The sequence below is a fragment of the Mercenaria mercenaria genome, chromosome 11, assembly GCF_021730395.1.
Source record: "Mercenaria mercenaria strain notata chromosome 11, MADL_Memer_1, whole genome shotgun sequence".
NCBI lineage: Eukaryota > Metazoa > Mollusca > Bivalvia > Venerida > Veneridae > Mercenaria > Mercenaria mercenaria.
This window is the reverse complement of record NC_069371.1, coordinates 69,532,947-69,558,867: the sequence shown is the minus strand read 5'-3', so window position 1 is coordinate 69,558,867 and position 25,921 is coordinate 69,532,947. Positions and strand designations below refer to the sequence as shown.

At 34.2% G+C, this 25,921-nt stretch overlaps 1 protein-coding gene across 1 annotated transcript; it reads left to right on the top strand.

Annotated features, from left to right (window-relative positions):
* Positions 1-4,205: 4,205 nt before the first annotated feature.
* LOC128546649 (2-hydroxyacyl-CoA lyase 1-like) lies at positions 4,206-25,921 on the top strand. The gene is made up of 15 exons (XM_053517669.1): positions 4,206-4,346; positions 6,370-6,474; positions 6,855-6,895; positions 9,020-9,100; positions 9,718-9,868; positions 10,431-10,638; positions 11,137-11,272; positions 12,530-12,635; positions 17,075-17,158; positions 17,325-17,486; positions 21,055-21,155; positions 21,817-21,975; positions 24,561-24,665; positions 25,181-25,367; positions 25,763-25,921. The coding sequence occupies exons 1-15, from the start codon at positions 4,287-4,289 to the stop codon at positions 25,802-25,804; spliced, it is 1,728 nt and encodes a 575-aa protein (XP_053373644.1). The 5' UTR covers positions 4,206-4,286; the 3' UTR covers positions 25,805-25,921.

The window sequence follows — 25,921 nt, the reverse complement described above, 5'->3', positions numbered from 1 at the left end:
AAAAAAAAGTTAAAATAATGACAGTAAGACGTCATAGGAAAACAGTGCAAGATAAAACTGTATTAACAAGAATAAAATCAGGATATGGTCATTTAGTAGTAGTGCGATGCGTTAACAGCCTGTCTGAAATGTTCAGGATCAGCTGATTAACGATCAGGGGTGGCAGTTGATTCCATATTGTAACGGTGTATGGAAAGAAGGAGAACTTGAAAACATTAATGTTTAAGTATGGATCTACCTGAGGGAATGGTCGTGCCTATGACGAGTTCGTCTAAATAGCTGTACTAGATACGGAGGATTGAAATAGCTACATAACCATGAACGATTTTGTAGAACATGAAAAGTCTAACAATTGTCCGTCTGTCCTCGAGTGTCTGCCAACTAAGATCATTTAACATGTTTGTTACACTGTCATAGTTTGAATATTGACCCTTTACCCACCTGGCTGCTCTTCTTTGTACCATTTCTATCTTGTGTATCTTTCTGTGTGTGTGTAGTGACCATACCGTAGAGGCATACTCTAAGTGTGGTTTAACTGGAGTTTTATAGGAGGTTTCTTTAATATTTTGGTGTTTGACAGGAAGGTTTCTGTGTAGGAAAAACAGTGATTTGTTTGCATTGTTTGAGATTCTATCTACATGTGTATTCCAGGAGGAATCATTTGCTATGTCAACACCTAGATACTTTGCACTGGAGACCACTTCCAGGATTTGACCATGTAATATGTAATTGCGTGTAAATTTCTTTCTGTTTCTGGTTATGTTCATGACCTGACATTTTCTGAGATTGAATTCCAAACATGCTCCCAAATGTCTTGTTTCTGGAGGTTCTTTGTAGTGTGACGCAGTCTTGTTCTTTAGAGATTGCGAGGTAAACTATGTTGTCATCGGCAAATAAGCTGACTTGTGATTGAAAGGACTGAGGTAGATCATTTATGTATAAAAGGAATAATAGAGGGCCAAGGACTGAGCCTTGAGGGACACCTGATGTGACAGGTACTTCGTCGGATTCCATTCCGTCCACGAGTACTGACTGCTTTCTGCCAATCAGAAAGGACCTGATCCTGTGATAATATGTTTGTGAACGCCGCACTCTTGTAGTTTATACAGTAACTTTAGGTAGCTGTCCTTATCAAATGCTTTACTGAAATCAAGTAGGCTGAGATCTATTTGTTTACATTGACTTAAGTTTTGTGTTAGGTCATCAATAAGTTGTATTAACTGTGTTTCACATGGCCTTTTTCTCTGAATCCCTGTTGCAGATCATACAAGATGTCATTCTTTTTAAAATGGATTGAGAGATTTGATTCAATGATGTGTTCCAGTGATTTACAGAGAATGCATGTTAGTGAGATAGGTCTGTAGCTGGCAGGGTCACTTTTCAGACCTTTTTTGTACAGTGGGGTCACGTCCGCTGTCGTCCAGTCCTTCGGTATAGTACCTTACTCAATTTAAATATTTACTTAAAAACTTTATTTTAATTAATAGTGTAGAGTTTCAATGTAATGTGACTGTTTACATGTGTTTTTATGCCCCCTGAAGGGAGGCATATTAGTTTTCAACTGTCCGCCCGTTCGTTAGTTAGATAGTTAGTTCGTTCGTTCGTCACAACGTTAACTTTTTGCATGAAGGCACTTTACTCGTGAACCACTGACCCAGAACCTTCAAACTTCACATGCTGATTGTACTTATTGAGTATGCCACCCCTACTGACTTTGGGGTCACCAGATCAAAGGTCAAGGTCACAGGGGCCAACGTTAACTTTTTGCATGAAGGCACTTTACTCGCGAACCACTGCACCCATGACCTGCAAACTTCACATGCTGATAGTACTTATTGAGTATACCATCCCTACTGACTTTGGGGTCACCAGGTCAAAGGTCAATGTCACAGGGGCCAACGTTAACTTTTTGCATGAAGGTACTTTACTCGCGAACCACTTCACACAGGACTTTCAAACTTCACATGCTGATAGTACTTATTGAGTACACCATTCCCTTCTGACTTTGGGGTCACCAGGTCAAAGGTCAAGGTCACAGGGGTCAACGTTAACTTTTTGCATGGAGGCACTTTACTCGCGAACCACTTCACCCAGGACCTTCAAACTTTACATGCTGATAGTATTTTATGAGTACACTAACCCTACTGACTTTGGGGTCACCAGGTCAAAGGTCAAGGTCACAGGGGCCAACGTTAACTTTTTGCATGAAGGCACTTTACATGCGAACCACTTCAACCAGGACCTTCAAACTTCACATGCTGGTAGTACTTATTGAGTACACCACCCCTACTGACTTTGGGTGCCGCGGGGGCATTTGTCACAATTAGTGACAGCTCTTGTTCTTCTTTATAAGTCTACTCTATGGAATGACTGACATTTTCATTTGTATGATTAAATAGTTTTGTGTTTAATAGAGGGCCTCATTGAAAATAAGATTTGTATGTCATGTATGAAACTTAATGAGTCTAATTACCCTCTTTAAATAAAGAATTTGTTATTATTATTATTAGTGTTCTTGTTGTTGTTGTTATTATTATTATTATTATTATGTTGCCAAAATGAGTCACATGCATCAGTTTAGGATGTACAAATCTCTGAGTTCAAAAAATTAAAGAATTTGACAAAATCCTGCAAATGTATCATGTGCATTTCATGATCGAAAATATATTTGCTTATTTATATTGTTTATTACACTTGTTATATATAGACAATACTTGTTTGTTTTGAGTGGATCCATATTAATACTAATTATCATTATATATCTCATCAAGTAGTGCTAAATTTTAGTATTTTCACGAGATAGTGGTACTGATGATAAACTCGGACAATTTTTTTTTTTTACCTGTAACTTTTTTATTTCTGTAAATTGTTATCAGTGGTTGGTATCAAAATAAAGCTTAGCTCTTACTGAATAACTGACATAATTTAAATTTATATTTATATTTAGTAAGCAAACTCACAAGAAGTGAGGCCCTGAAAGGGGTATATAAAATGGGGACTGTACGAACGTTGACTGATGATAAATTCGACCAATTTGTCATTAAAAAAATCTATATAGATCTAGTATTATATTGAAACTTTCAAAAAATGTTGCAACAGTCATTCCCGATCAAGTAATGAAAAGTAACCCAATGTCAGGCCTTCATGTGTTGACAGTGAGCATGCGCAAAAAAAAAAAAATCTCTTCCCAGTGTTTTTGGATAAATATTTTTAAACAGATAAATGTAAGTCATTTATTTATATGTAGTAAAGTCAAGTTTCACTTTATTGAAACTGATAAATGGATTCACAGTCATTTATTTATAGTCAGATCGTATATCGATGATCAGTACTCCGTATTCCGTTGTATCATGTTTGTACTCTGTGTTTCGTTGTATCATATTGTACCGTACTCCGTGTTTGTATTATCATGTTCAGTCATGTGTCCACTCGTGCATTTGAACTTGTTTTGTAGATAGAAGACGTTTTCATTGGTCAGTTATCTTCATGCACAAATAACAACTTTTGTCGCGAACTAACAATTGCACGGCCCTCTATTCTTCTTTCTTGAGAATCATTGTCCGAGTGAACGCAAGTTACTCTAGAACTATTGTTATACTGTAGTAATTTAATGTCCTTACCTTTGGACAATTTACTATGTCATAAGTGTACCTTTGCTAGTCGATTCTGGTAAGATATTTTCTTTAGTATTTGTTCTTTTAAAATGCAATGATAACTTATTTACCGCGAGAGATCTATTTTGTGAAATCTTTATTTTTCACATTCTGCTATTGTTGTATTGTAATTCGTATTTTCTATGTTCATGATTTTACTGTTTTATGTTGTAGGTTTTTCTCTACACGTACTATACTGGTACTGTCCAATAAATTGAAGAAACCTCAAAATAGTTGTGTTATACAAACTACCTATACTACATATACAAATTATTTACCAATTTTGTTTTTGTTTACACCAGTTGGTGTTGCAAGTGGTTGCTATTAGACAGCATGTTCAGTTATGTAAAAAAAAAACAATTGCAATTGAATAATTTGAAGGTGGTCGACTTTATCATCTGTTCGAGTTTATCATCAGTACCAGTATATACTATACCCACTCAAAACAAACACATTCTCTTTTTATTTAATGTTTATTTGGTGGCAAAAATTGGTACTACGAGTTATAACCTGTGACTGATAAGAAATTTATTTCACTGATAGAATGCAGTATTTCATTGGTATATTGTATCTTGTTCGGTACAGTATGGTATAGAGATAAAACAGGTTTCAGTTTAGTCACATGATCTAAAAATGGCAGACGATTCAAGAGTGGAAGGATGTGCCGTTTTGGCAAAATCATTAAAAGATCAGGTTTGCCATTATTGTTTTGACACCTTTTGTTATTATTGTCTTTATAATTATCTAAAGTGAAAAAAAAATGCACTTTCTGTATTTGATAACGGAATGACTAGAAATTATTTTTGCCGGTAGTGCATTTGAAACTGGGGTCATAAATTAGATCGCTTGATTTTCACGTTTGTTATTTGTAATAAACGTATCCACTCCACTGAAATAACTATTATTACTTGCTTCAATCACCCATGTTATAATAACTAAAATGTAATCATTCATGAAAAATTTATAGTCCTATAAGTATTTTTAAAATGTACATGTATATAATAAATGACTGCAAGGCAGTAAAAAGGTTGAATAAAAAAAAAACAAATTCACTTTTTGGGCATACTTCCCAAGCTTTTTTGACCCTCAAGAGGGGTTTTCATGATTTCTAAGTGGGATACATGTACAGTACAATCGCGATCCTACGAAAAGCCAAGGGACCGGCCTTTTCTTTCGTAATATCGCATTTTCGTTCGAGCGTAGTATAGGAAATTTCATTAAACAGCACCTTAATATCTACAAGTCGTAACCGGAAGTATTTAAACATATGATTTTCGTATCGGAGTACATTTATACCAATGAACATCTGGGTTTACTACAAATCTTATTCGAATCTGGTATCTAGAATATTAAACGTACTTTTCTTTACTTTTTATTCACTGTACATAAAACATATAAAGAGTACACTGTTGTACGAGAACAAAAATCTCAATTGTATATTCTGATACCCTCAGCTACCCTTTACTGAATAGTTCTGAATAATAAAACGACAATATACAAACGATCAGGACTTATATAAATATTCTTTATGCAGTGATTGTTTGAGACGTATAGATATTGAAGCAAGTGTGACTGGTATGCCATCCGATCTAATAGTTATAGGAGAAAAAATTAACCACTAACTTGTGTCATAGTGTACAGTTAAATGTGTTTCGAAATTAATACTACGTTTTCACACATTAATTACTGTTTACGCCCGGCTATATGATAGTGACACTTCCCACTCTAAAGTTTTTTTTTCACGCCGTTATGGAAAAACATGTTGAAAACAGTCTTTAAGGGCATAACAATACATTTGTAGGAGCGCATTTTTCGTTAAATTGCATTTTCGTAAAACCGCGACTTTGTAACATAGAAATAAGAAGAAAAGCAGCCGGGACCACAACAACTTTTCGTAGTATACCAGTATTTCGTTAAATTGCGATTCGTAGCATCGCGAATGCATTGTATTTGCAGTCTCAAGTGGGAGGTTTTTCACAGCAGAATGTTTTGCAGCTCATAGTGTAAAATTGATGTTTTTTTTACCTTACTTTGACTGTTTTTGACCTTAGTTTACCAGATAAATAGGATTTATAACCAAACACAACAGTTTTCAGGGTAAATAGCTACAATATGATTGACTATTTTATAAGTAATTGATTGCAAAATCATGTCAGTTCTTAATCAGGGTCGTTCACGGTTGATGCACCCATGTGTCGGCCTGTTAATCTAAGCTGCTATAATCGACGGTTCAATACATGGAACATGTCCCGCGGACATTGGCTAACCTGGCTGGTTTTGAAAGGGCAATCTATCACAACCATAACATCATAACAATGCCCCGAAGCTATTTTCATTACACATAACATTGGAAAATATTCAAGTAGGGTTTTTTGAATGCTGATTGGGGTGATCGGGTTTTGGCTTCCTAATTGGGATAATCCCGATTGAATCGGGAGGGTTGGGAAGCATGCTTGGGTTCCTTAACATTACTGACCAATCAGAATGGACTTATCAAATTACCTTAATCACAGGCATGCTGTTACCTAAATATTCTCAGTAATATCTCTGTACTTTTTGGCATTGGTGTCTCTGAGCTGTGCTGACTAGTTCTAGCAGTCAACATGGCTTGTCCATGATGACATCACCTGTTTTTGTCTTAATTATTATCATGTAAGTTATGTACATAGTATTAAAACAACTTGTTTCAGAGTCCATGAATAAAAATTATTTACAGGGTGTGGAATATGTATTTGGTATTGTTGGAATCCCAGTCATTGAGGTGGCCATGGCCTGCCAGAAGGAGGGGATCAAATTTATTGCCATGAGGAATGAACAGGCTGTAAGTTTTAGAGAGTGTAATAACTAGTTTTCATATACTGTTATTGGACTTGTCTTGATATTTAACATTCAATTTGGTTTAAAGTAAGTTTTGGAGCGTTCACAGAATTGTTTTAGTTTGTGCATAATAGAGCTATTAAATTTTGAGATGGTTTTAGCAATAGTTAGATGATGTTATAACACAATAATGTGATTATTTGGGAAGGCATGGTCACTACACTCATAACCATACTTCTTTTTCTTTATGACATGTACATAATTATAACAAGTAAAAACAAGAAAATTTTCTCTGTGAAGACAATATTGCTCACATGTAGAAATTTAATCATATATTACTCAAGTTGATCTTTTAAATATTGAGTGTTTTCTTTATAATTATAGGCATCTTATGCTGCATCTGCCATTGGTTACATGACAGGAAAGTCAGTATACTTCTTCTATATATATTCCTTCTTTATAAGCTGGCGAAGTAGAATTAGTATTTTATATTCCTGGGTGACTCATTTTCATGGATTATTTTAACGTGAATTCATGAAATTAAATTACAACAAACAAATAAAATTTTCATTCATTTCATCGTGGGATGTTTAACCTGTAGCCTACTGGTGGTAAGTGATTCTACCTTTGTGACCAGTGCAGGCTGATCATGGTCTGCACTGTTTGCTATTTAGTCAGTAAATTTTCTGTGACACCCTTTTGAATAATAAATGGTACTGCCCAAATTGAATGATAGACCAGTCCATTTTAGAAATTTAGCTGGCTAAAGTTTAAATCCATAAATTTATTCCCCTGCAAAAGAGCTGTTTTAACTAAAGCAACAAAATTTCATGCTTGCAAAACTTAATGACTTCATAATATTCTTTTAAGGTGATAACAATAGAACAATGGTATTTTGTAACGATTATTATTATTATTATTTTTTTGCAGTATTTTGGTAATGGATGAATTTGTTGCATATATACTAATAAGCTTTGATAATGTGGCAGTTGAATCCAATAAATCCAGGGGTGTTCAAAGATAATCCGTCACAGATCTATTGTAAAGCAATTATTGGATTTACCTGTATTGGAAAATAAACAGTGTCAGTTGTATTGAGGTCAACTGCCACATTATCAAAGTTTATTAGTACATTATATTTAATTGCAGAGATGTTTCATGATGCTGCCTTAGTCTTGGGTTTTATCTGTGTTTATTTATAGTTCCAAATACTCATTTATGACCCTTGACTTCTAAGTCATACAATGAATGTAGACAAGATTAAGATGAGTCCATTGATCCTAAATGAAATACCAAGTCTTACTACTTGCATGTTGCAAACATTACTCAGTAAGCATACTGCTACGGCTGAATAAATACCTTTTTTAAATAGAATTACATGTATATTCTGGGAATTTATGTGTTTTTACTTTTGACACTTATCGTTTAATGCTGAGAGAATTCCTTTGTTTCCATTTTTATCAGTTACAGCTTATTGTATCTAGTCTTACACAGTTGACGTTCAGAACTTTAAACTCACTTAATATCTCAAAATTACAGTTGTCCTGAAATTTTTTTCAAGTGTCAACAAAATTCAGTCATAATCTTTAAATTTTCACTCCCTTTCAGTGAGATTCAACATAATATGACTGCATGGTTGTGTTGATGTCGATTTGAAGTCCCGTTAGTGAAACTTCTATGTTTTTACATCAATTTGTTAAGTAGGAAATATAGCTTACATAAATGCATGATCATGCATTCATAACAAACACAAAGCAAATGAAAGCTATGAAAAACTGAGTTTCAAATTACATTGTGCTCACAAAATATAGATAGCGTATATGTCCTGTTTACATGTACATGTATATAAGGCTATATCAATACAAAAAGCAAAGAACACCTGCACCAAATATAACATTTAAGACAATTGGCCCCTTGGAATTTGCGATACCAAATTTCAGTTGTATTTTCATATTATGAAAATAAAGGACAAATAAGCCGCACCATGAGAAAACCAACATAGTGCATTTGCGACCAGCATGGATCCAGGTCAGCCTATGCATCCGTGCAGTCTGGTCAGGATCCATACTGTTCACTTTCAAAGCCTGTTGCAATTAATAAAATCGTTAGCGAACAGCATGGATCCTGACCAGACTGCGTGGATGCGCAGGCTGGTCTGGATCCATGCAGGTCGCAAAAGCACTACATGTATGTTAGTTTTTTCATGGTGCGGCTCAAATTTACTCGGAGGGTTCTGTAAAAATTGTAGTATCTACTTGTACTACTGATTATATTAGTATGCCACTTAATTTTTTTGACATAGTTGGCAGCAAGTCAAGCCAGACTTAACCTTAACTTGCCAGCAAAGGCTTCAGATTGTCCAGTTTTAAAGTATCGTTCATTGCCATGCATAATGTCAAAATTTCCATTTACATTGATGCTTAGAGTAGTTGTTGGCACCTAAAAGTTGAAGTTACCATATTATATAGCAGTTTGAGATTTAGATGTTTGACATGAAGGGCAAGTTGGGATACCTTTATTTCTAACATTGTGTTAACTGTACATTTCAGACCAGCAGGATGTCTGGTTGTGTCAGGTCCAGGCTTGGTTCATGCCCTGGCGGGAATGTCAAATGCCATGGAAAATTGCTGGTAAGTTAATAATGTAAAACTGTAATGTCTTATTGAATATTCAGTTACACAAAACACAAACGCTGGTCCATATTTTAATGTCAATGCTGTGTTGATTGTAATTTAAAGTAGACAATATAAGAAACAATGGGATGAAAGAATATGAAATTTTAGGATTTTAATGACAAATATATACCCAAGCCTGTACAGAACTTACAACTTATTTCAGGTAAAATGGTATAAGCACTTTTCATTGTAAGAAAGCATTTATTTTGATATACACAATGCTGAATGTTTTTCAAGTTTTAACCTGTATTTACTTTTCTGGTTTTATTTGTCATTCTAATTTACCATTCTATGTACTTTTCATCCTGACATATTTGGGCCATGCCATGAGAAAACCAAGATAGTGGCTTTCCGACTAGTATGAATCCAGACCAGCCTGTGCATCAGTGCAGTCTAGTCAGGATCCATGCTGTTCACTTTCAAAGCCTATTGCAAATAGAGAAACCATTAGTGAACAGAAAGATTCCTGACCAGACTGCGTGGATGCGCAGGCTTGTCTGGATCCATGCTGGTCGCAAAGCTACTATGTTGGTTTTCTCATGGCGCGATTCACACATTTGCTCTCTTCCCAGGCCAATGATAGTGATAGGTGGGTCGTCAGAGCGTGATCAGGACAAAATGGGAGCGTTCCAGGAATATCCACAAGTAGAATGTTCTAGATTATACACAAAATTCACATGTCAGCCCAGTAGGATAGAGAGAATCCCATACTATGTTGAAAAGGTGATAATATATTTCCAAAACATATCTATTATCTGAACTTGCATTTTGAAATATCTTGAAACTAAAGTTGCAAAGACCATGATTGCAATTTGTCCAAAAAAAAACACCCAAAAAAACGAGACAATCTAGATTTTGACCAGTAAAGAGGTTTGTTTGGGTACTATTTTGAAAAAAAAAATGTGTTCATTTGAACCTTTCAAATGCTAAATTATGACCCATGAAGTTAAATAGGTCATGAAAGTAAGAAGTAGAAGAATTTGAATATACTGAATTATCTTTATTATATATTTGTACATGTGTTGCCTCATTCATGTATGATTTTATGTGTTTCAAATTTAATTTTCCGTCTTAGTTTTGAATTTTGTTTGATAAGAAAAAAAATTGGCAGTTTGTATAACACTCAAAAACATTGCCACCAAAATTTGGGGCAGTTTTTTTTTTATATATATTAATGGAACACCATCATGTTAAATCTTCTTGATTTCTTCTCATAAATAAAGTATGATTAAGTTCATGCAGCTACATGTAGGTATGTCAATTTGTAAGATTTGTTTGTCTATAGGCATATAGAAGCAGTATATATGGTCGTCCAGGTCCAGTTTATATTGATATCCCAGGGAGCTTTGTCATGACCACAGTTCCTGAGAAAGATGTACGTTACGTTCCAAGATGTCCGCCACCACCAAAGGTCTGTGCTGCGACAGCCGATATCAAGAGAGCCATTGATCTCTTATCCTCGGCAAAGAGCCCACTAGTCATTGTTGGAAAAGGTAAACACCTTATTGAGGCAGTCTATAGGAAGAAATGAGTGAAAAGATAAGTCCTGAGTAAAATTGAAAGAAGCAAATTGTATGTAATGATAATTATAACAATATTAAAAATGGATGAAAGTTAAAATGGCATAGTTTGCTATAACATGCGAGCAGTGAGATAATATGAGCATAATCAATGATAATGTCATCTAGGATCCATTTTTCCAAAACAGAAGTTCTGTAATCAGAGAGACATTTTTTCTGTTCTTTATAATCTTCACTTTGAAAAGAATAAATGTTACAGAGCTTTAAAATCATAATCATGCACAGACTGATTCAGTAATTTCTTGAGTCAGTAAAATTATTGATTATCAACTAAGAAACCAGACATGAAATAAAGTTAATCTAATATTGTGTCTTATGCCTTTTTAAAGTATCACTGAATACATTTGCACCAGTGATCATTCTTTTGTATAAAATTCTGTCTTGATTTTGAAATGTTTTTAAATGTTAAAGGTGCTGCTTATTCGCGTTGTGAGAATGAATTGAGAACGTTGGTGGAGAACTGCAAACTGCCCTTCCTTCCTACACCCATGGGTAAAGGCACATTACCCGATGAACATCCACTTTGTGTGGCACCAGCTAGATCTAAGTAAGTTTTTCATTGACATAATCGGACATGTATCATTTCTTGCCCATTTTCTAAATCTGTTGCACCCATGAGTAAAGGTACATTGCCCAATGAACATCCAGTGTGCTTTCCATCAGCTAGGTCCGATCCTTACATCGTTGGAACAATGTATGATGCACAATAATCAGACATTTGAAAAGGATGACTAAAAGTATTAATGGCTATTAAATTGATAAATATTGGACTTGAAATGCCTAAAACATAAAATTCTTTACACTGAAGCTGTAAGAGTTTACATTTTTAACACACAAAGAGTTCACATTAGAGACTTCTTTCATGTTTAATAATACGGTTTTAGCTCAGATGCTGTAATTTTTTAACTGTGTTTATGATATACCAGTAGTTCAGGACAGTTATTTAATATCATTTGATGTCAAATAAAATCTGTTTACATTCCTTCATTTATCTTAATCCTTTTAATGCTCTTATCAGCTGCCAGGTTTATACATCCTCATATTTGACTAGGTCAAATTCTAAATTTTGACATGGGGAAGCCCAGTCTTTAACTGTTCTAAATTTAGATATTGTAAGTCAGACAATCTAGATTTTGACCTGTTAAGGGATTTGTTTGGGAACTTTCAAAAAATCAGTGTTAATTTGTACTGTCAAATTCTAAATTATGACCCATGATGTTAAATATGTCAAGAAAGTAAGAAGTACAAGAATTGGAATGTACTGAATTACCTTATTAAGTATTTGTACATTTGTTGCCTCATTCATGTATGATTTGATACTTTTCTAATTAATTTTACATTTTAGTTCTGAACATTTTGTATGTGTAGTCCTTTGGCAGTTGGTAAAATAGTATGCACTGAACAGAAAAAGGTCAAAGTGAAGAATTATTTGAAACTACAAATGTATTAAAACAGTTTGTTGAAATGAATAAAATGTACTGAAAATAATTATACATTTTAATGACTGCTATAGTTGTGTATTTCTCATTTGTTTGACAAGTTGTATACTGCACTTTAATGTCTTTGAGGGAAAAAAAATTATAATATCTTAAGATTTGATATCTTCAAATAAGCCATTTTGGTATTCACTGTGTTCTTTAAAATTTGCAGTTCATAAAACCTTACATTTTCACACACGGCTGAGTATGTTACCCATGAAAATATTGCATCTGGTGTTCACTCGTGAAAAATATTTCAATTTTACACTGGAACAAACAGTTTTTTTTGCAATTTAATATCCTCTTTAAAATACTTCACTCTTCAGAGCATTAAAGGATGCAGATGTTATTTTATTGCTTGGAGCAAGACTCAACTGGATCCTTCATTTTGGAGCACCACCTAGATTTAGACCTGATGTGAAAATAATACAGGTATGGTTGGCCTATGAATTGAGAAGTACCGTATTTACCCTAAGTCTTGGGACACCCTAAATCTTGGGACACCCTTAAAATCTGGAAAAATAATTATTTTTCTTGTCCCTAATTTTTCGGACATGTATTTTCTCAGCATATTTTTCGTCCCTAAGTGTTGGGACTATGGTTGTTACTGATTCATGATGTAAGTCAAATACCGTTATTATACATTGTATGGTTTTTGTATCGATCAAAATGTCAAATAATTATAAGAACCAAAGATTACTTTTTTTAACATTTTCGTGTCGTGTTTTTACTTGATATTCTTTTGACAGTAAAGTATTTTTTTACCATACCAGTTAAGTGTTGTATATTTTTTTTTTTTACTGCAGCCAGGAAGTCCGTTTTCCGTTAGTTAGTTATTTTTATTTACCACTGACTGGAATTTACCCGCGAATCGTACAGCTATCAAAACGCCATGCCGGTAATTTTCCATTCCACGAGCACGTGCGACCTATCGTAAAGTCTAACTTAAACGCCGTTACTTTTGTTTATTGACACGTATACAAAAAACGCGCGTCACACATTCATTTTTGATTTTATCGCTTCAGATTTTCAACGTAGATTGAGAAGTAATATAATTTAAATTCTATAACGATTTTAAAAAGGTATCGACAGAAATGTAGGCAAAATTCTATAAAAACGGTCGAATTTTCATAAAATTACTTGCAAAATTTCAAAGAGCGCGATCTTAAATACTTATTTCTTTCTAAAAGTAAATAAATGATGCAAACTATAGGCATAAAATTCAGACTTTTGACCACAAAGTGCAAAAAACAGAATAGAAAAATCTTAAATAATGAAAAAGCGGCAGCAATTTAAAAATATGAAGTAAAACGATTTTTGGCAAACAGATTTCTGTTACGTGACCTCGTGAACGTAAATAGAAAATCGGGACGCGGTTTAAAGAAACAAAAACAACGATGTTGTTGCGTTTTTTTTTAATAAGTTTTGAATGAATCTTTGTGCATATACATGTATGTTTTGACACGACACTTTATAATAAGATATTCTTCTCAAACCGTTTTGAAATTTCCTTGAGGGCAAATAGGTCACAGAGGTAAGATATCCGCTATTATAGTTTGACACGTTTACCTGTCAGTTTATACGGGATATTGCACATCCACTTTAACAAATTAAAAAGAAGTTTTTTTCATTGATTTTCACAACACTAGATCTACTTCTCAGCTCTTTAAAGAACTGAGGCGGTACGATCAAACAGTGATGTACAACTTGGCGCGAAAACATGACGTAATGCCATGAAAATCTCGGGGAAACTATACCGCTTTGATCTCCACTTCTAATGTCATGATACCGACACACTTTTAGCTCTTTGAGGGGGTGTTAATTGATGATGAAAACAAGGCCAATGACTTTGTTTATCAACAGAATAATTACCGATAATCGTTAGTTTATTTTTTCGCTTTCAACACGGGTGGGTGGGGGATGTTACCCGATGACCGAGAATTGTGTCCATATTTTTGGGACACTTTTCAAAATAATTATTTTTCGGGAAATAAGTCTTGGGACAGTGAAAAAAGTAACTATTTTATGCTGTCCCAACACTTGGGGTAAATACGGTAACTTTATGCTTACCCCTCTTGAGTTATAGTCAATAAATTAAACTGTTTCCTGAGTCAGCTACAAATAATTACTGGTGTTGTTTAAAGTTGAAATGATTCAAAAATACAATTATATATCTGCATTGTATTATGCCATGTATATTTTCAATTTATTACTGGTAAGTTGACTATATTGATAGTATTGTGTCTGAATAATTTCGATGTGGCATATACATGTACTGGCATTTAACATCTTTCCAAATATTATTCTTTCACACTGGACTGGCTTTTTCTGAGATTTCACCCATACTATGGCAAAATCCATCTGGCATCCCTCATGCCAGATCACACTCTAGATGACATCTTAGGAAATATATGTTAAGATTTTTGCAAAATTCTATAAATAAAAAAATACTGTTTAGTGGGTTATATTCACGGTGCCGAATGTTCGCGTTTTTAGCTCGACTATTCATAGAATAGTAGACCTACACTGCACAGGTTCCATAACTCTATTTTGCTTTTTTACAAAATTATGCCCCTTTTTTGACTTAGAAATTCTTGGTTAAGGTTTTGTATGTAAGCTGGTATCTCATTAACCACTAGCAGGAACGGATTGAAACTTCACACACTTATTCACTGTGATAAACTGACCTACATTGCACAGGTTCCATAACTCTATTTTGCTTTTTTACAAAATTATGTCCCTTTTTCGACTTAGAAATTCTTGGTTAAGGTTTTGTATGTAAGCTGGTATCTCAGTATCGACTTGTGGGAATGGATTGAAACTTCACACACTTACTCACTGTGATAAACTGACCTACATTGCACAGGTTTCTTAACTCTGTTTTGCTTTTTTATGAAATTATGCCCCCTTTTCGACTTAGAAATTCTTGGTTAAGGTTTTGTATGTAAGCTGTTATCTCAGTACACACTAATGGGAATGGATTGAAACTTCACACACTTGTTCACTGTCATGATCTGACATGCACTGTATACTCTACTTCGCAATTTTTTCAAAATTATGCCCCTTTTTCGACTTAGAAGTTTTTGGTTAAGTTTTTGTATGTAAGCTGGTATTTCATTATCCACTTATGGGAAAGGATTGAAACTTCATGCACTTGTTCACTTTATGAACTGATAAGCACTTTGAAGGTTCCATAACCCTTTTTCCCATTTTTACAAAATTATGCCCCTTTTTCGACTTTTGTATTCATTCAATTGACAAGGCTGTTGAAAAGTCGAGCGTTGCTGTCCTCCGACAGCTCTTTAAAGAGTTTTGAATTTACTGTGTCTTAATTTCACGGAAACTACTTCGGCCGCAAAATTTAAACCTTGGTTGTAAAGAACAGAAAGGGTAGTCACTGTTCCTAGATATGTGAATAATAATAAAAAACCTAAATTTTGAGGTAGATTGAAAACTAAAGTAGGATTTACATCGACACCCATATAAGATTAACTTCTTTGAGAGCAGAATCGGTTTCACCGAACTATCGATTTTGTTCTCTTGAAAAAAAGACCAATAAAATATTGTCCTAATTGATGTTTCCTTTTTAAAGTTTAAATATTTTTATGAATGAATTTAAAACAGTTTTCAGTATCTCGGAATTGCATTTTTCAAAATGTCATCATCTTCTCAATTCAAACCGATAACATATAGTGTGATCTTCCTTTGTTAGATCTGTTAAACTTTTAAGATGAAGTGGCCAGTAATCAATGGCAGTCAGTGTGACGCCTCATGTCAGATTTGTTGTTCACAGTTTTAAGTCGGTTAAAGATTATAATTGACCTTTTATTAGTTCCATAAAATTTAGGATTTTTCATATTTCTTTCTTCAAAATACTATTGAATTTATACAAAACTAGGTGGTGCATGTACCCCCAGCATGCACTGACACAGTACATTGCAATTTGATGCACACAAAAGTAACAAAAAATAAAGTCAATAATGTTGATGAGTAAAGTTTGTAATTTAGTGGTCCTTTTTGGTGAAATGTGTATATTCACGGTAACAAAAAATCGTGGTGTTTAAGTTTCATGCTGTCAATGTTGACTGCGAATATAGCGAAAATTAAACCTCAGCGAATATAACCCGCTTTACAGTAACTTGATAAAAGACACATACTTCTTTAATGCCCTATATTCCTTATAGTGTATTTAAAATATTAGTTTTCAGAAAATGCATACTGTAAAGCATCTTAATAGTAAAACTAAACCAGAACTGAACATTGTTTTGCAGCTTTGAAATGTCATCACATGTGCATTACCGTACTTTCTAAAACTTTATATAAACACACCGCTTTAAGATTGTTAGAAATAGTACGTTGAAGAAAGTCATGCATTTGAAGATGTGGATTGGAATATCGAGCTTTTGAGTAGCTGCTTTTGTGGATACTCAGCAGAGCCAAGTAACCACCTTAACAATTACCCTCAAGCTGAATATTCCCATCTGCAGTTACAACCAGTGAATTAAGTGATTGTATAATTACTTTGTAATGTAAGTGATGTAAATATAAAGTTATTGAGCAATTTCTTTGACATGATAAAATGTTCATAAAATGATACCTAGTATGCCACATTAAATGTCTTAAAGTCATACAAGTTGTTACATAATATGTAGAAGGTGTTCTTGGAAGGAGGTTCTCTTATGTTGAGTGGCTAATGAAACAGATCTTAAATTTACTCCTCCTGAAAGTTGATTTTTAAGCCCTTTTTTTTTTTTCAGAAAAAGTTGTAAAAGACCAGGTACCTGTAATGACAAGGGAGGCAACTCACTGCTGGAAAGTTGCCCTATATGACTCATTGTAAAAACTAATTATGAGAATTCTGTATATTACAGGTTGACATATGTTCGGAGGAGATAGGTAACAATGTTCAACCAGCTGTTGGTCTTGTAGGTGATTTAACATCAGTCCTTGCACAGGTAACTCACAAAAAACACTTTTCTCCTTAACATTGATTACTAGTAATCATTGTAACCAGTTCAAGAATTTAGTTCTAAACTGGGTTATAACTGCATCAAAATAGTATTTATCAGAGCTAGATATTTAGAAACGGGTTTCTGCAAATAACTTGTGCTATATTTGTAGATGAATGAAGAGCTTGGTGGAAGACCTACAAAGTTTGTGTTTGACCCTGCTGCCCCCTGGTGGAAAGATCTGAATGAGAAATTGGAAAAAAACAGGATCAGTGTGCAGAAACAGTCACAAGATAAAACTGTACCACTTAATTATTATGCTGCCTTTGATGAGGTTTGTATTTAACAGCTTCTGTTCACTCAGCAGTGTTTTTAATTCTTTTATTGCTCACTATGCAGATGAGACTGCATCTTATATTTTTAGTTCATGACTATTTAAGCTAAATAATTTATGATTAATAATATGAATAACATACCAATCCCGTTTTTTATATCCTGGGCATATACTGATTTAACTCCATGGGGCCGAAATGCGACTAAAGGCGTTTTATTTTCTACCCCCGTAGTGTCGATATCCGACTATAGGCGCGTTATCAGGACTCCCCAGGACGGTGAAAGACGAGTATAGTTGCAGAATCGAGATCATGCTGACTGCGTCATGTACTTGTTAATTTTTGATGATCCTTACAAAAGCAAAATTAATTTGCATATTGGCTGCTATTTCTTAGATGTTCTAGTTATTAATTATATTAATAATTAGTTCCCTTGTTCAAATAAATATTTGTATACGCGTACATGTAAAGGAAATAGAAAAGACAAACTGCGCTGTGTTTCATTCAAACTGTATTTGACTTTTCAAGAGTACAATAATGTCGTCTGCAAGTGATGCTTTTGAAGTTGAAAAACATAATCATTACCATTCTAATTCTGACATATCAGTCTCTCGGAAATGTTAAGTTTTAAAAGGTAAAAATATTCGTACTCGTACATCGCAAACTTTACAAATGAATAAAATTAACGCAACAAAATATGTTCATAAAATAAAAAAAATGTGTGTTAATATACGCATATTTGTAAATTTAATAATTCTTCAAAAATTGATTAAATATCACATCTTCTCTGTACTTTACAGAAGCTTTCAGCTCGTATAACACAATGTTCATGTATACCGTATTTACCCCAAGTGTTGGGACAGCATAAAATAGTTACTTTTTTCACTGTCCCAAGACTTATTTCCCGAAAAATAATTATTTTGAAAAGTGTCCCAAAAATATGGACACAATTCTCGGTCATCGGGTAACATCCCCCACCCACCCGTGTTGAAAGCGAAAAAATAAACTAACGATTATCGGTAATTATTCTGTTGATAAACAAAGTCATTGGCCTTGTTTTCATCATCAATTAACACCCCCTCAAAGAGCTAAAAGTGTGTCGGTATCATGACATTAGAAGTGGAGATCAAAGCGGTATAGTTTCCCCGAGATTTTCATGGCATTACGTCATGTTTTCGCGCCAAGTTGTACATCACTGTTTGATCGTACCGCCTCAGTTCTTTAAAGAGCTGAGAAGTAGATCTAGTGTTGTGAAAATCAATGAAAAAAACTTCTTTTTAATTTGTTAAAGTGAATGTGCAATATCCCGTATAAACTGACAGGTAAACGTGTCAAACTATAATAGCGGATATCTTACCTCTGTGACCTATTTGCCCTCAAGGAAATTTCAAAACGGTTTGAGAAGAATATCTTATTATAAAGTGTCGTGTCAAAACATACATGTATATGCACAAAGATTCATTCAAAACTTATTAAAAAAAAACGCAACAACATCGTTGTTTTTGTTTCTTTAAACCGCGTCCCGATTTTCTATTTACGTTCACGAGGTCACGTAACAGAAATCTGTTTGCCAAAAATCGTTTTACTTCATATTTTTAAATTGCTGCCGCTTTTTCATTATTTAAGATTTTTCTATTCTGTTTTTTGCACTTTGTGGTCAAAAGTCTGAATTTTATGCCTATAGTTTGCATCATTTATTTACTTTTAGAAAGAAATAAGTATTTAAGATCGCGCTGTTTGAAATTTTGCAAGTAATTTTATGAAAATTCGACCGTTTTTATAGAATTTTGCCTACATTTCTGTCGATACCTTTTTAAAATCGTTATAGAATTTAAATTATATTACTTCTCAATCTACGTTGAAAATCTGAAGCGATAAAATCAAAAAATGAATGTGTGACGCGCGTTTTTTGTATACGTGTCAATAAACAAAAGTAACGGCGTTTAAGTTAGACTTTACGATAGGTCGCACGTGCTCGTGGAATGGAAAATTACCGGCATGGCGTTTTGATAGCTGTACGATTCGCGGGTAAATTCCAGTCAGTGGTAAATAAAAATAACTAACTAACGGAAAACGGACTTCCTGGCTGCAGTAAAAAAAAAAAATATACAACACTTAACTGGTATGGTAAAAAAATACTTTACTGTCAAAAGAATATCAAGTAAAAACACGACACGAAAATGTTAAAAAAAGTAATCTTTGGTTCTTATAATTATTTGACATTTTGATCGATACAAAAACCATACAATGTATAATAACGGTATTTGACTTACATCATGAATCAGTAACAACCATAGTCCCAACACTTAGGGACGAAAAATATGCTGAGAAAATACATGTCCGAAAAATTAGGGACAAGAAAAATAATTATTTTTCCAGATTTTAAGGGTGTCCCAAGATTTAGGGTGTCCCAAGACTTAGGGTAAATACGGTATGTTCATAAATAAATTATACATAAAAATCGTCTATATTCGTACAAAAACAGACATAAATTTCAAGTAATGCTGATGTAAATATTCTGTGTTAATAATGTATTTATATTTATTGGAATTCAGTATGTTTAAATTTGAAAAAGGTAAGAAAATCAGAAATGTTCTGATATTCATTGAACATATCGGTGTGCTAGAACTGTGAATATTTCGAAGTGAAAATATCAATCTATTTAGATACAAGTTACGGACAAAATTGAATAATATTTTTTATTTTCAAAATTCGAAAGTTTTGTAAGTTTAATTCCCACGTTATTAGTGTTTTCCTGCATGATTTCAATTGACTGCATACGAGTGTGATTATGATAAGATCAGATAATCTTCCTCGACGTCAGGTAGTAATTCTTATCTCGCCACAGCAGGTATGTTATGATATCAGCCTCAGGGAGTTAGCTGTCTGTCCATTTGCAGTTTGTACATCCTTACGAACCAGATTGCAAAAAATGAGAAAATTAACTTCTGCTCAGTTTTTAACAGAAAACAAACTTATTCTGCTAAGTTTTTAACAGAAAACAAACTAATTCTGCTCAGTTTTGAACAGAAAAACTAATTCTGCTCAGTTTTGAACAGAAAAACTAATTCTGCTCAGTTTTGAACAGAAAAACAAACTAATTCTGCGCAGTTTTGAACAGAAAAACTAATTACGCTCAGTTTTCAACAGAAAAACAAACTAATTCTGCTCAGTTTTGAACAGAAAAACTAATTCTGCTCAGTTTTGAACAGAAAAACTAATTACGCTCAGTTTTCAACAGAAAAACAAACTAATTCTGCTCAGTTTTGAACAGAAAAACTAATTCTGCTCAGTTTTGAACAGATGAACAAACTAATTCTACAGTTTTTAACAAAAAAAACAACAAAAAAAACCCCCCAAAAAACCCAAAAAAACCCAACTAATTCTGCTCAGTTCTGAACAGAAAAAACAAACTAATTTTGCTTAGTTTTTAACAGAAAAACAAACTACTTCTGCTCACTTTTGAATAGATGAATAAGCTAATTATGCTCAGATTTGAACAGATAAACAAATTCATTTTGCTCAGTTTTGAACAGATGAACAAATTAACTTCTGCTTAATTTTGAACAGGTTAACAAATTAATTCCTAAAGATGCAATAGTTATCAGTGAAGGAGCAAACACAATGGACATCAGCAGATCTTGTATACCAAATGCACTTCCAAGACACAGGTAATCTGTACATACTTCATAGAGTTTGAAAAACTGATTTTCTTGTCATTCAAATGGGCATTGCCTTCTTATTTGTGGATAGATAATGTAGTTTTGTTTGTTAGTGATGATATGGAAATAAAAGTTAAAAGAAAGTTCAAATATTGATAACAATCACTTAGAAAGTGACTACTGTCTTGGTTGTATTCAAATATAAGAATAATCATATATTATGTAAATATGCTGAAAATTACATAGGTTTACTATAAATGTACAGTCAATACCAAATACACCATGACACTAGCAGAACTAAACATAGTACTGCTGGAGTAGCGGAGCTGAGGACCATATGCTATTTCCACCCAAATGCCAAGAAATAAACCCCTAACATGAACTGACTTGACACTTACTGTTCCTTTCATTGTATTAAAACAAAATATCACAGTAGCATTTGGGGTAAAATAAATCTAAATTACATTGATAAATTATCTGTATAAAAATTGTATTGCAAAAGTATTTACTGAAATATGTCTTAAAAAACAGCTACAGAAATCTAATTCTACACAGTATCACAAACTTTCCTTATGAGTAAGAGGCTTTTCACTGAAAAATGGAGGCATATATGCAATTTAGGTATAACAATATGGGGAAAATGATAATAATTTTTCTTTGTTAACTTCAGACTTGATGCTGGTACTTTTGGCACTATGGGTGTTGGTGTAGGATTTGCCATCGCAGCTGCGGTATACTGTAGAGACTATGCTCCAGACAAACGTGTTATATGTATCCAAGGTGACAGTGCATTTGGATTCTCTGGGTTTGAGGTAGAGACTGTCTGCAGGTATTTGTTTAGTATTAATTTTTGCCCCAATTGATTATGAGATAACTAGGTCAATGTTCAAGGTCACATAAGCCAGGAACAGTTAAACGGTTTTTGGATGATAACTTGAGAACGCTTGGGCAAACGGTCATGAAAGATGATAGAGAGTTTCATCATGACAAGCACACGACCCCTATTGATTTTAAGGTCAATAGGTCAAAGGTCAACGTTACAGTGACCCCAAATATTTAAACCATTTCCAGACAATTTCTTGAGAAAACTTTGGTCTAGGATCATGATAGGGAGGTTGGTCATGACCAGAGGATAACCTTAAAAGATTTTAAGGTCAGTAGGTCAAGGTCACATTGACCCAGAACAATTAAACCCCTTCTAGACGATACCTTTAGAATGCTTGGGCCTAGGATCTCGAAACAGGGAGACTATCAGATGACCGTTGATTTTGAGGTCAATAGGTCAAAGTTCAAGGTTACATTGAACCAGAACAATAGAACTTCTGTTTGCAGTTAGCATATAATTTCTGTTTCTTGTGCAATTACTGATTGCATCAAGGGGGGTATTTCGTGTTTGACAAGCTCTTGTTTCCTATGAAGCTGCTGGTCAGAATTACAACAAATTTGGATCCATCCATGGTTCAGCTTGGCTGCTAAAAATAGAAGAAAAAGCTTTCAAACATCTTCTTCTCATTTCACGAAGTAATAAAAGTTGATTGTATCATCCTTGTTTGAATTGCTCTGATATTTTTGCTAATGATTCCATTTGGCCACTTTAAGGACAACAAGAGCTGAAAATATAAATAAAACCTCAAAATAACTACTTATGAACCAAGATATGGATCTTCACCTAACATGGCCTGTAGCATCCTTGTATGGACCTCTCTCAATTTTATGCAGACAATTCCATTTTGCTCTCTCCTAAGCCTGTTAGAGTTAAAAATAAAAAAGTTTAAGCAAGTTCTCATGAAATGTATGATTGATCTTCAGCAAACTTGGTCTGTAGCATCAATGGATCTCTCCAAAAGTTCAAATGGTTGTTTTGCTAGAGTTAAAAATGGAAGAAAAACTAAACAACTTCTTCTCATGAACGTGTAAATGTATCTTTACCAAACTTGGTGTGTAGCATCTTTGTATGATCCTTAAGTAGTCTGTCAAATTTATATTAAGGATTTTGAAAGACCTTTAAACAACTTGTTTTAATGAATTAGATTATGGATTTTCACCAAACTTAATAATAATTTGAGCCATGCCATGAGAAAACCAACATAGTGGGTTTGCGACCAGCATGGATCCAGACCAGCCTGCGCATCCGCGCAGCCTGGTCTGGATCCATGCTGTTTGCTTTCAAAGTCTATTGCAATTAGAGAAACTGTTAGCGAACATCATGGATCCTGACCAGACTGCGTGGATGCGCAGGCTGGTCTGGATCCATGCTGGTCACAAACCCACTATGTTGATTTACTCATGGTACGGCTCAATTATGTAGCTTTTTTGGATTAAGCTCTCTCATATTTGTTTAAATGGTTCTACTTGGTCTCGTTTAGAGACTGCCAGAACTAAAAATAGAAAATACTAGATCTGTAGCATCCCAGTGTGAACTCCCTGAAAGTTTGTTCAAATGGTTGGGTTTAACCCATTTCAAGGGCTCAAAAAGCAAGAAATAGAAAAAAATCTTTAAATGATTTATTCCCATGAAGCAGTTAATTGATCCTCAAAAAACAAAGTTGTTGCATCAAATGGGTCATGGCATATATTTGAGGTCAAATGATCAAGGCCATGTGAGTGGTTTAGAGCCCCTATAGCCGTCTTATTTTCTACTGTTTGTGGATGTTTGTTGTAGCTTCTGTAGAATTAATACTGGACTGGGGCGTCAACCAATCCCTGAGAAGTCTGCAAATGTTATGACAAAAAAAACACCCCACAAACAAAACCGTATGTAAAAAGGTTCAAGGAACCTCATGGCTCAGTATTTAAGTTGCTGACTTCAAATTACTTGCCCCTCATCAATGTGGGTTCAAGCCTCACTTGTTGAATTCTCTATGTGAGGAAGTGATGCAGCTGACTTATAGAAGGTCATTTGTTTTACCCAGGTCGGTTACGATGAAATAATGCAGGAAGGACCATCTCGGGTCTTCCTCTACTATCAATTTGTTCGTTTGTTTTGGGTTTAACGCCGTTTTTTTTAACAGTATTTCAGTCATGTAACGGCGGGCAGTTAACCTAACCAGTGTTCCTGGATTCTGTACTAGTACAAAGCTGTTCTCCGCAAGTAACTGCCAACTTCCCCTACATGAATCAGAGTTGGAGGACAAATGATTTCAGACACAATGTCGTTTATCAAATAGTCATGGAGAACATATGCCCCGCACAAGGATCGAAATCATGACCCCGCCATCCGTAGACCAACGCTCTTACCTACTGAGCTAAGCGGGCGGGTCCTACTATCAAAGCACTGAAAATAAAATGTGTAGGTGCGATATTAAACCCAACAAAGTAATTGCATAAATCTTTAGTGGACTTAGCCCGAAAACAATACTGTAATAACATATATCTTTTTCAAAATACAATATGGCAAATGATTTTTACTTTCAGATATAGACTGCCCATTGTGTTTGTTATTATAAACAATAATGGAATAACAAGGAGTTTCAATGAAGAGGTATTCAACAGTTTAGAAGAAACAGACAGACTTATAAGGTATACATGTGTGAATACATTTTGAAATGTCCAAATTGATCATGTGTCCACATGATTACTGAGATAGTTATGTCTGTATCCAAAAGAACATCAAACAGTTATGTCAGTGTTCAGATAGTTATGTTAGTGTCCGCATGAACATTTAAATAGTCTTCAAAACAGCAGATTTATGGTAGAATTTTCATCTTAAAAAGTTTGCTTAATGCTGCAAAGTAATCAGCTTTGACTGGCTGTTTGGCTGCAAATCTGCTAAACATATTGTTAGGTTGACTAGTTGCCAGTATATAACTGAAATGATGTTGAACAAAATATGACCAAAAAATCCCAAACAAACAGAAATACCAGAAGTGCAAAAAATAGTTATACAAATGTATACAGTTAAACACATTAGAATATGGTTTTTCATTTAACATCTGAAACAGAAGTTGTAAGACAGAAAGTGTGAAAATAATGCATGTGTTTAGTCGCCCACAAACAAGATGGTATAGGGTTAAATTTAGATAAAATCATTGCAGCCATCCACCGACAGTTCTATCGCCAAATGCAAGGTATGACAAAGTGCTGGCAGCATTTGGAGGCAATGGTTACTTCGTGGAGAAGCCGGAGGATATACAAAAAGCTCTGAGAGAATCCCTGGCCAACAAGAAGCAGGCTTCCATGTTGAATATCATGATCAATACAATGGCAGACAGACGTGTTCAGGTAATGGGAAATGTCCCTATCTGAAAGTATAAGAGTGCAGTGTAATCTGAAAAAAATTGTGTGACCCTTAATTGAAATGTTCCAGGCAATAAATTTAGAGGTCTCTGATGAAAAATCTAATCAGAAGTCAAAAGTTCAAGGCTGGCTTGGACACAACTGTGTCCCTTTATAATACAACAGTTATGTTTGTCCACAAAATGCAATTTTCATTATGTTTTAAGATTTTTTTCACATGGAAGCTAAAATTTTCTTCATCATATATTTTAAGTGATATTCTCAAGTTCCATAATGAGCAAGCTTTATACATCCGTATACTGATTTACTAAATACACATAAATACTTCAAAGAGAAAATACTTTACCTACAGAGTGATAGTATATGTTTTTAACTTTCAGGAGTTTTCATGGCTCGGATCCATTCAGCCTAGCAAAATGTGAAACCAGCAAAAAGTGAGACCAGCATAATGTGAAACTTGCAAGATGTGAGAACAACATGATGTGCGATCTTGCACTGTTCATACACAGTTTATAGTTTATAGTTTATTTGAGTTCAAA